The sequence below is a fragment of the Narcine bancroftii genome, chromosome 8 (assembly GCF_036971445.1).
Source record: "Narcine bancroftii isolate sNarBan1 chromosome 8, sNarBan1.hap1, whole genome shotgun sequence".
Classification (NCBI taxonomy): domain Eukaryota; kingdom Metazoa; phylum Chordata; class Chondrichthyes; order Torpediniformes; family Narcinidae; genus Narcine; species Narcine bancroftii.
The window spans coordinates 66831331-66843620 of NC_091476.1; the positions used below are offsets into that span (position 1 = coordinate 66831331).

Genomic DNA, 12290 nt, shown 5'->3' on the forward strand with positions numbered 1-12290 from the left:
TCGAAGACCAGTATTCCTTCAGCTTTGTGATCACCCTAAATCTCTCCAACTCCTAGCTTCATAAAGACTTCCATATTGCCCCCCATCTTTGTTTTGGTTTCTCTATTAATTCCACACTTCCATCTAAAGGCCTTTCGTTTCTATGTTTTATTTTAAAATATCTTTATGGAGTTCAATTAAAAAAGCACTCCTATGCACACATAGATCTAATGCATATGCTGGAATATAAGAAAAGACAAAAAAATTGGAACATTTCAAATAAAACCTAGATTATATATAATATAAAATTCTGTGCACCCTTTCAAAATACTGAAAAAGAAAAAAAAAAGAAATGAAAGTAAATCCTAATAGTCAAATCCCTCCCTCTAAACAAGGCAAACTTACGAATCTAATATAAATAGGAAGCGAAAGACGGCACTCAGAGACCAGACAGTGCTGTTTAGGGGCATCCAAACACCCCAATTCATTAAATTATGGTAATACAGGTGCCTAACTTTTTATCTGGGATCGTTGGGACCGAACACCTGCTGTGGTTCGCAATCTTCTGGATGTCAGAATCATTTTAAACTGGCAGTCCATTTAAGCCTGCCCACCCGAGTCACGCTGCCATCTCTCCCACCCCCGCCCGCCCAATTCACGCTGCCGTCTCTCCCACCCCTCGCCTGCCGACCCGAAGTGCACTGGCGTCTGTCTCTCTCTCTCTCTCTCTTTCCCCCCCCCCCCCCACTCCCCCTCCCCACTGCTGTACCAGTGCCAGGGGAACGGCACCCTTCTCAGTTCCCCTGTGCTAGTGTTGGTACATCGGTTTCAGATGCGAGGGGGATTATGGGTAGCAACAACGGCCATTGATTCCTCAATGACTTGCCGCCGCAGGACCAACCGAAAATGCCGTGACGTGGACAGACGTCAGTAGACAGCAATTCAGAAGTGTTTACAAAGTAGTGGAACGACAGGGATATTCCTACATTAGTTGAGTGAGAGTGATGGTCGATGGGTAGGGTACTTCTAAAGTAATTATATCATTAACTAGCGACATGGAACACAATGGGATGCACAGGAGTTGAGGGAGGTTGTTTCAGGTCATGTTTGGCACCAAACTCCATCTTTGATGAGCAGATGACATTTACTGAAAAAAAGTGTTGGACTTTGGAGGTTGCCGTTTTTCGGGATCCCGGGTAAAACTTTAGGCACCTGTACTCCATGAATGGGCCCCTCATCTAATAAAAGTTCACCTTCACATCTTTGACATTTTTTTTAATGTCTGATTTTTTTTCTCAACTTAGAAAGGACATGACCTCCTGTAACCTGTATGGGTAGGTAGAATGCTACCTTTCCATTTCATCAGAATTGCCTGCCTATAGTTATCGACGAGGTAAATTCGCCTCTGAGATGAAGACAGGAGGTATTTCCTCTTCTTGAGAAAAAAACAACTAAAGGGCGTGACCTTAGGAATGGATGATGAAGTTTGAAAGTAATTTTTCCAAAAATTTTCTAAACTGGGACAAGACCAGACTATATGTATCAATGAAGCCTCAAAATTGTTACAGAGTGGATTCAGTATCAGAATAGAACCTTTGTGCTCTGTGTACAACCTTAAATGGCAACAAAGCATGTTATGCACAAAACGAAGATTTTTTCATCAAACTCTAAACAATATGAACTCACAATTTCAGCACAGCCTTTCTGAACATTGTTAAGCTATTCTCCACTTTCTCCAAAGGCCTCAACCAGCACCGTATGAAAAAATTGCTGCGAGCTGAAATCGTCAGGCTCACATCAAGTCCAACACTTAAAATTGAAAGCGCCTTTGGTTCTTGGCTTGGAATGTTTCTCTAGGGCTGAGTGGCACACAAAGAGGGTAATGGCAGCATGTGTGAGCCGCTTCACTTTGTCTCTTTCACAATCAAAAGAACTCGGATCCACGCTTGACGTACCTCTTAATCCACACCTTGTGTGTAAAGTGAAGAAAATGAAGCTGCCTGGGCTCGAAAACCCCGCTTTCAGCAAGTGAAGCAGAACCCATGCATTCTAATCCTGGCCAGTTTTGGAAAAAAATAATAATCACCTTTTCATCCCTTTTTATTTCCACTCATATTTATAGTTCCCATCTTGACAATTTGCCTGCATCACATCACTCACTAAAACTGACAGCTTCCATCCATTAACGGAGCAGTCCAATCACTTTTTTTTATAAAAAGAGAAAGCAACATCTGGTCTGGGGTGACAAGGATTAGTGTGCTGTAAATATTTTCCCTGAGCTGGAATGGAAATGGACGTGTGTTTGAAATAAGATTTTCTTTTTTGTTCCTCAGCATGCCTCTTGCTGCGCAGAATGGGGTCCTTCAGCTTGTGGCACCTTTTTTACTCTGGGGTCAAGTCTTTTCGCACCTTAGGTCAAAAGCTTCTGTGCACAATGTTGTGTCAATAGCAGGATTACGAGCATTCCATCTCCTTGTCACGAGCTTCAACATTGACTCATGGAGGAGCAACCGAGGGACGACCTTTCCAACAGAGAGTCACTGAAGGCGAACTTCATCTGATCCAAGCCTTGTGTCCCCTTTTCCTCCAGATAAATTCTCATTAACCCTCCATTGTCATGCATCCCTGCTGCTTCACCTATCTACCTAAATAATCCTCATCTTCACCTGGGGCTTTCCAAGGCTGTCGTCACTGAGGTGATGCATCATGTCTAGACTGCTCTCCTCCTGAAGGTTCTACTAGTGTTTCACATGAACCTCCTTACCATGGGATTATTCCAAATTGCTCAATGGATCTCTGCCACAAGTCTACCCGGTCATTGATTTCCCTGGTGCCATTAGGTCTCTCTTTAATAAGCTGGCCGTGCGTACAGGTACTCCCCGACATACGTCCCTGTTCCGTTTTGGCCAACTGGTTGTATCTCAGAATGGACATTCGTTGGAATTTACGGGTAACCAGGGGCAGCGGCCCTCTCAGCCTACATTGTGATATGGAACACATGCGCAGATTGCCGTCACTGGGGAGGGGGAGAGAGAGCGACAGCATTCTGCACGTGTTCCAAATCACAGCCGAGGTTGCAAGGTGACGCCACTGCCCTGGGTTGGCCTGGCGCCACCTTGGGCTCCCGGCAGGAGCAGACACACATTGCCACCACTGGAGAGGGAGAGAGAGCGACGGCAATCTGCGCATGTGTTCCAAATCACAACGTTACCTAGTTACCCAGCACCAGCATGGGCGGGGACGTCGGACTCCCAGCAGGAGCAGGAACATCAAGCTCCTGGCAGGGAAAAGGGAAAATGCTATATATGCAGATGGATTGAAGTCACGTAAGTCATAAGTCGGGGAGTACCTGTGGAAGCAGGAAAACGTACCACTCCCACTGTAAACAGACCTAAACATCAATGAGTGAATCCCTAATCCAATTACTAAATTGCTTGCCTATAATTATTATCACTCATCTCAAATTTTCGGATTCAGATTTCAGATTTATTGTCAGAGTACATACAACCTTGACATTTCTGCGGGCCAGGCAGAATTACCACTTATTGGTAGTGCAAAAACAACTGTTCTCAATGTACACATGTAAAGAAAGAAAGAAATGTAAACAAACTGACAGTGCAATAGAGAGAGAAAAAAATCACTAACGTCCAAAAGTGAAAGCCCTTTAGTGAGTCCCTGGTTGAGTTTGTGGTTGAGGGGTCTGATGGTGGAGGGGAACAGCTGCTCCTCAACCCGGGGGACGAGCCTTGAGACCTCTTTTTGCAGCTCGCCCTTGAGATTCCCCAAGAGGACATAAAATCTGTTGGGTGGGGATTCTCACACGAATAAGTTTGCTACCTCCTGACAGGTTCTTCTATTTTGGTGGGGGGGTGGGAATAAAGCAAACTGCTCGAGGAACTCAGCGGGCCGAGCAGCATCTGCGGAGGGGAAGAATTGCTGATGTTCTGATGTTTTGGGTCGAGACTCTGCCCCTCTTCTAATGATGGCCCTGCCGTGGACTTCTGGTCCCCTAGGTACACAGGATCTCTCCTCCGGCATGCACCTCTTTGACTGGAACATCCAGGTCCCTTTGAGCGAATCTTGCTCCCTCTGCCCTGAAGCCTTTGTCTCCTCCTTGTCGGGCAATGTGTCGCTGCTGCTGTCTGGTTCCTATGGGGATGAGCCTTTATTGTGTCGGAAACTACTAGCCTGGCCTCGACAGGCCAAATTTAACACATTTTCTGAGGTATAGGACACCACAACACTGTTCCAGACTTCACGATTTATTGTAGAGGATCTCTACTAATGTTAGAATTTAGCAGATTAGGGCACTGTTAGAGACATTGACCTAATTTCCAGGAAAGTGCTCCCTGTAATTTGTAACCTGCATTGTAATTGTATGTTTACCCACACAAAAAAAAAGAATCCTATGAGACCAATATCCAATAAATAGAAGTTGGGTTAGTGTGTAACTTCAAGAGAAGAGAGAGCAATTTCGAACACAGGTAAAGTGGGAATGGACTTGCTGACCTTCCTTGTGACAGAGTTTGCACAGACTAGCTATTATACACATGCATTCTCCCAGACAGACTTGCAAAGCAAGCTGAAGCAATAAAGAACCACAGCATGGAAACAGGACCCTTTGGCCATTCTGGTCAGTGCCAAACCATTTTTCTGCCTAGTCCCAATGACCTACACCCAGTCCATAGCCCTCCATACCTCTCCCACCTATGTACCTGCCCAAATTCTTCTTAAATGTTAAAATTGAGCTTGCATTCACTGTTTCAGCTCATTCCACACTCCCACCACTCTCTGGGTAAAAGAGTTCCTCTGGTTTCTTTCATCTTTCTCACCTACCCTCAGCGGAAAAAAAACCTACCTACATTTACCCTGTCTATCCCCCTCATAATTTTAAGTACACCTTTCAAATCTCGCCTCATTCTTCCACCCTGCAGGGAATAAAGTCCTAACCCAGTGGTTCTCAACCTTTTTCTTTCCACTCACACACCACTTTAAGTGATCCCTCTGCCATCGGTGCTCTGTGATTAGTGAAGGATTGCTTAAAGTGGGATGTGAGTGAGAAGGGAAGGTTGAGAATCACTGCTCTAGACCCAATTGTTACTGAAATATTTTGCTTGAGGAAAATTCTCATTGGCCCATTTTCTTTGGAGTTCTGAAACCGTGCACATAATGAGTCCATGCGGGACGATTAAAATAGTGGTTTTCAAATGTTTTTCTTCCCACCTTAAATGATCCCTTATTAATCACAGATTAATACGGCATAGGGAATACTTAAAGTGATATGTGAGTGAACAGAAAATTGAGGACCACTGTCCTAACTTGTTTAACCTTTCCCTGTAATTCAATTTCTCAAATACGGGCAACATCCTAATAAATCTTCTCTTATTCAATCTATTGAAATCCTGTAGTTAAGTGACCAAAACTGCACACAACATTACAAATTTGGCCTCACCAATATCTTACCATAACATCCCAACTCCTATACTCAATATTTTGATTTATGAAGGCCAAGTGCCAAAAGCTCTCTTTACGACCCTATCCACCCGTGATGCCTCTTTCAGGGAATTATGTACCTATATTCCTAAGTCTCTCTGTTCAACCATTTAAGTACAAGGCCTGCAGTTAAACTGAAGCCAAGAGCAGAGAACTCATTCAAAAATTGCATGTTTGTGAAAACAGCACTGGATTTCAGAGTCAGTAAATCTAATGAGAAGCATTTATTGAGTTTGATTTTGTTTTTAAGAGTTATATTTTTCACACCCTTCCTCTTCTCCACCCGCCAACAGCTTCAACAAGTCTGAGCAGCAGCAATACTGGGAGCAGTTTTGGTACCCAACCAAAGAGGATGCAGCCTTCCATGGTGCAAACAAGCACAAGATGAATCTGAAGATGTCTGGTTACTGCATCTTCATTTTGTTGGCTGGAGTGTTCATCCACTATGCTGGTTTCAGGTACGTTTCGTGAGAAATACTCATTTGAACTTTCTTGTGCATTTACTCAGCTCTACCACCACATGAAACGTTTGAGCAGTAAAGTATTTCACGCACACATTCCTGTGTGAAGCTTTGGTCAATAGCTGTTCCCCACTCACACCTCCTCTCACATTCATCAAATGTTCATAGGATGCAAGTTCTTTCTGTGTGCTGCCAGGATGCAAGTTCTTTCTGTGTGCTGCCAGTCTCTCAGTGGACTTGTTAAAGCAGAGCCAAGTGCTGTTCCTTTTATTGTCACATAATAATATATTAAAAATGCTAATAATGATATACTTCAACTTTTGTCTGCCGTAAGGCAAACAAAGAGTCGCCGTGAGCATTGCCCGATGTTCCAAACAATAGGAGAAAGAGAATCCCTTTAAGGACACTAAGTGTCCACGGATTTTCCTCCAGTGATCCAGCTCAGAACTCCAGTTCAAGGCATCGGCAACCTGAGCTCCAGGTCTGAACCTCTAATATGATCAGGAAGCTTCAGCGCCAGAGGCAGCCCCATAGTAGCTATCAGCCTGCAGCCTGCGTGGGTCCTTTGACTGCTGACAAAATGTTGGGAGAGTCCACACCTAATCTTTATCAAACGCATCCTAGGAGTGTTTTTGACGAGACATTGTAGAGGGAGTTTTACTCTGCATCTGAGCTACGCTACGCTGTCGCTGTGAGTTTGACGAGACCTTGTAGGTGAAACTTTCTAAAGGATATTTTAGATTCAAGGGGCGGTAGAGTGGTTAGCGTTAAGCCGTTACAGCTCCAGCAATCAGGACCAGTGTACAAATCTGGTGCTGTCTTTAAGGAGGTTGCACGTTCTCCCCATGGCTGTACCGGTTTCCTCCCACCGTTCAAAATGTACCGGGGGTTGTAGGTCAATTGGGTGGCATGGGCTTGTGAGCCGAAAGGGCCTGTTACCGTGCTGTGCGTCTAAATTTAATTATTTCATTGTCATGTAATAAAACTGAAAATGTGATATTACATAAAATTTCCTTTAGTCTACTCTAAAGCAAAGATTCGCCATCAGCAAAAATTGCCCAGTGCTCCTTTCAGTCAGAGAAAGAGAAGTAAAAAAGAGTTTCCCAGAGTCATCGAATGTCCGTGGATTCGCCCCCAGTGCTTCTGCAACCACAGAGACTTCACTCGGAAAACTCAAGCTCCAGGTGCACATCCCTGACACCTACACAGTTCTTTAATGTATTAAATTGTCCCAAACTGTTAAATAGAAAATAACTGGGTAAGTATGGAGGCAAAGGAGGAAGTGACACTCCATGATTGGTCAGATTTCAGATTTATTGTCAGAGTGCACACAAGACATCACATACAACCCTGAGATCTTTTTTCCTGTGGGCAAGGCAGAATTACCACTTACTAGCAGTGGAAAGTAAAACTGACTCAACGTATACATGTAAACAAACTATGCAAGAAAGAGAGGGAAAAAAATCTAAAATTCAAAACCAAGAGTCCTTAAATAATCCCTGTTTGATTTTGTTGTTGAGGAGTCTGATGGTGGAGGGGTGGCAGCTGTTTTTGAACCTGGTGGTGTGAGTCTTGTGGCAACTACACCTCTTTCTTGATGGCAGCAGCGAGAACAGAGCGTGTGCTGGCCATTGCTCTCCGAAGGCAGCGTTCCCCGTAGTCGTTCTCGATGGTGGGGAAGGTTTTTCCTGCGATGTCCTGGGTTATGTTCACTACCTTTTGCACGGCTTTACCGTCAGGGGTATTGGTGTCCCCCATACCAGGCCTTGATGCAGCCAGTCAGCACACTTTCCACCACGCATCTATAGAAATTTGCCAGGGTTTCCAATGTCATACCAATCCTCCGCAAACACCTGTGTTGCTTCGAGGAAAGATCCTCCAAGATAGTGAGAATTTAAAGTCCCAGGAACTTAAATGTGCTCACCCACTCCACTTCTGATTCCCTAATGATCACTGGATTGTCCACCTCTGGTTTTCCCTTCCTGAAGTCAACAATCAGCTCCTTGGTCAGAGAGGATGTTAAAGGAGGGTCCTCGAGTAGAGGAATATGGTGAATGGAATTTCAGAGCTCAGAGCCTCCCCAGGGGTATAGGGTTTGGTGGGGGGAGGGGGTTGGACAAGAGGGCAAAGTGCAGAGGAGTAAGGAAGTATAGGGCTAGAAGGTCACGAGGCAATGAATCCACGTAAGCATTTGATGCAAGGGTGGGAATTTTACATTTGAGGCATTCACTGCTGAGGTGGAGTCGGCCTCATTGTGGATCTCTGTCTCGCCGAGCCTTCATTCATTTCTCCTTTCAAATATCCGAACGAAGATTTTTAGCATCACAATGAACATGGACAAAGAGCTTTTCATTTTCAAGCAATTGCCTAATTTGCATCAAACCCAAAGTTAACGCTTTGAAAATAGGATTTGTGCACCAGAATGAGAAATATGAACAGGCTTCTTTCACTCTCATCTCTTTGTGTATTGCAGATTCCCGACATAGTTCCAACACTTGCAACTGTTATCTTGTAATTAAACAGTTTGTTCTGCATGAATTTTGGTGACGATTAGAAGGCGTGATGCCGATGAACCTGCAATTTATACATCAAATAGAGGTTCAATGAACCTTTGTGCATGTTTGTGGATTGTGTTGAAAATGTTAAATGCATTGCAGCTTTGCCCTTCCTATAAGAGGTATTATTGTGCACTGCTTTGACCTTCTTCTAAAGCGATCTCTTTGTTCATTTCGTGCCCTGTTACGTCCACAGGGCAGTGCACAGACTGTCTGATGTCGACTTCACAGGCCTTTCTGCACATTTCCTCTGTGGCAGGCTGCCAGTGGGCAGCCATGTCACATCAGGACATTCCCTTCAGGTGGAAGTGCTGGGTCGGGACGGTGCGGCTTTTCAAATTCTGAAGGATAATGTGCTGGCGAGTGATGCTTCTTGAAGCCGCACGGCACATCAGCGCTCTGAAATATCTTTGACGGAGCTCTCCATTCAGTATCACCACTTCCTGTTCGTGCCTCAGAGCCCCTGCCGTGATTTCTTCTTTCCCTTTTCAATGTGTGCACCCAATTCCCTACAGAATTTGCAGCCACTACCCTTTCAGCCCATTCCTGATCATAATAAACTCGCTGCATAAAAATATTTTTCTTTGTTTCCCCTTTGGTTCTTTTGCCAATTATCTTTTGATTTGTGTCCTCTGGTTACCAAGCTACATGCCAGTGAAAACAGTTTCCCCTTATTTACTCTTTCAAAATCCCTCCGTTTTAAATTTCCCTTTGACCTTTGCTGTTCTATAGAGAATAATTGCAGTTACTGCAGCCTCACCAAATATCTAAAGTCCCAAATCATCATCACGGCCCATCCCTTCGCAAGTGAAGATGAACACAGTGCCTTGTAGCTCTTCTGTCCTCACTTGGAGGACTTGGAGGCAAGTGCTTGCCCAGGACAGAAGCCTCCCTCTGGGACCCATGCCACTGGGCCTGGCGGAGTGCGAGGCACGATAGCCAGAATGCCATGGGTTTGCCCCGCAGTGGCCTGTTCCAAGATCGTGCTCACTGGCCGTTGATCCTTCATCCACTGAGCTTGGTGCTGCAGACCGCTATGGAAATTGTTTCCCGCGCTCTGTCACAGCTGCCAGCCCCTGCTGCCAGACTGACATGTGCTATTTGCCCATAGCTGGGGCCCCTTCCAGGCGAGCTGAGCCCGGGGATTTGAAGTCAGAGTTACCTTCTCCTCGCCTTTGGCTGAAGAGGCAAAACCTGCAAGGCAGCAGGTGGTATCTTTCTAGTAATCCATATTCTCGCCAAGGCCGATGTCCCTTTTTGAACCAGGGTGCCTAGAATTTATCTTGAGCCCGAATTATTTTAATATCTTCTTGAGAGGGATTTATGCTTGCATATTCTTTATCAGCCAGCCTTCCACAGGAATAAAGCACGAAAGTCTGCAGACACCTTAATTGAAGTAAAAACACAATGCTGGAGCAACTCAGCAGGTCAAACAGTGAACTTTATGCAGCCAAGATAAAGATGCATAATCAAAGTTTCGGGCTTGAGTCCTTTGTCACCATGTGCCCAGGTGATTAGATGGTCATAAAGCCTGAGAGACAAACAGGCATTACAGATGGGGAACAGTGAGGGAGATTCCCCACAGGACTCCCTTCAGAGAGCAAAGGAGAACTTCTTCAGGGTAGGCATCCCTGGAAGAGATTTCTCAGAGGTTTTGCAATAGGCAGGTTTAAGACACGAAAGTTTGCAGACTCCGTGATTGAAGTAAAAAACACAATGCTGGAGAAACTCAGCAGGTCAAATAGCAAAGATAAAGATACATAATGATAAATAAAGATAAAGAGAGCTTGATGAAGGGCTCAAGCCCGAAATGTTGGTTATGTAACTTTATCTTTGCTGTTTGACCTGCTGAGTTTCTCCAGCATTGAGTCTTCCACAGGAGCTGGAGATTCATTTGGATCATGGAGGAGGCAGTCGGGATCGGGCAAGTAAATGGTCAGGGATAAAATCTTACTGAATGACAGGACAGGCTCAAGGAGCCACACTTTCCTTTGCATGTGTTGTTGTATCTAGGATGGTGATGCCCAGTCATCGTGGCAGGTTTAAATACAAATTCAGCTTCATCGATCCAATAGATATTATTGGAAGAGGAAGGATTGCCTTACACTTATCAGAGTTCAAAGTATCACTTGAATTCATTGAGACGTGGATTCTTGTGCTTTTTTTTGAATATTTTATTTTAATTTTCATAGACTTGTTAAATTCAAACAAATCATATAATCTTTTAACATTCATGTGACATAGAGAGTCTGTATTTATTCCCTCCCCACCTTCGTATAACTGGAAGTACAGTCAATTAAATTACATTGATGCAATTAAATTAAAAAGAAAATTAAAAAAAAACTCAAAATGAAAATGAAAGAAACACATCACCTGTGTCATGTCCCACTTCTTTGATCACATTCATTTCCCTGCTGGGACAGATTGCTACAGTGCCCCTATTTCAAAGGAGTGGGGTTGGGGGGAACTAATCAATCTGAGTGCCAATATATTTAAAATAGGGTTGCCATACCTTAATGAATGTGTCGTGTTTCTTCCTTAGATTGTTTGTGTTTTTCTCCAGGGGAAAGCAACTCTGCGTTTCCACATTCCATCGTGTGGTATTTAGATGGGAGTCGGACTTCCACGTGACCACTGTTCACTTCCTGGCAACCGCCAAGGCGACCTTTACAAACAAAATTTGGTATTTGGACCATCTAAAATTCACGTCCCCAATGTCTCCCAGAACTCTGGATCTTGTGGAAAGTCCACTTCTGTAATTTTTTTAAGAATGTCCCCCAGAAAGATCTTTCCTTTGTACATAGCCAGGTGGAGTGGATTAAAGTTCCAATCTCCATGCCACACTTAAAGCACAATTCTGAAATTTCTGGCTTTGATTTATGTAATTTTTGAGGGGTGTGATGCAAGAAATTGTATTGCACCATCCTGTATCTGGCATTGATGAGTCCAGCCATGCTGTCCAGACACATATCTTGCCCCCACTCTTCACTGACTGTTGTGCCCAAGTCCGACTCCCATCTCTCCCTCGACCTGTGTTAGCCCGGCTTTGGGCCTTCATTTTAGAGAGAGAACAAAGCAGTTAAGTCCATAGATTAGCAGTTGGCCATTTGAAATGTAGCAGAGTTGCTTCACTCTGAGGTTCTCACTGTTGTCCTGCCAATGTTTATCTCTCACTTCACATTCACAAAAACGCATGTTCTGGTCATTATCATCTTACTGTTTATCCAAACTGGCCATGTGGAAACAACTTGCTGCATCCATGCCATGCCCTCTAAATTGCCCACTTGAGTTAGTCCATTTACCTGTGCTTGGCCAGACCAGCTGAGTTCCTCCAGCATTTCTGTGTTTGGACCATATTCCTTTCAATCTTTCGTATCCATGATCCTGTCTAAATGGGTTTTTTAATATTATCATCGTGCCTGCCTCAACCAGTTCCTCTGGAAACTCATTCCATATATGAATCACCTTCTCTACCCTCTTCTAGCCTCTACCCTCCCTTTCACTAAAACCTCTCTCTAGTCCCGTCTCTCTGCCCCTCTCTCTCTACCCCTCTATCCTTTCTCCATACCTTCTCTCTCTACCTCCTCTCTACCCTCTTCACTTTGTATGCCCTCTCTCTACCCTCTATCCTTCTCTACCTTCCTTCCCTCGCTACCCTTCCCCTCTACCCTCTCTTTACCCTCTCTCCCTGTCTTTTCTCCTCTTCCTTCCTCCTCCCTCTGCCTTCCCTCTCCCTTCCCCCTCCCCCCTGCCTTCCCTCTCACTTTCTGGAGCCTCTCTCTCTAGCTTCCTTTTTTCTCTC

General features: G+C 44.5%; 1 protein-coding gene across 10 annotated transcripts in view; it reads left to right on the plus strand.

Annotated features, from left to right (window-relative positions):
* dnajc4 (DnaJ (Hsp40) homolog, subfamily C, member 4) overlaps positions 1–12290 on the plus strand; it is a 242390-nt gene that overhangs the window by 125223 nt on the left and 104877 nt on the right. For 8 of the 10 annotated variants that reach the window (XR_011343169.1, XM_069893943.1, XM_069893942.1 and 5 more), the window contains one exon: positions 5766–5930. Coding sequence is in view for 9 of the 10 variants with exons in the window: in XM_069893943.1 (XP_069750044.1) it covers positions 5766–5930 (165 nt within the window). In the remaining variant the exon portion in view is untranslated. Of the gene's footprint in view, positions 1–5765; positions 5931–8406; positions 8638–8684; positions 9613–12290 lie in introns of those variants that run through there. The other 2 variants (XM_069893939.1, XM_069893946.1) reach the window with 2 other exon arrangements.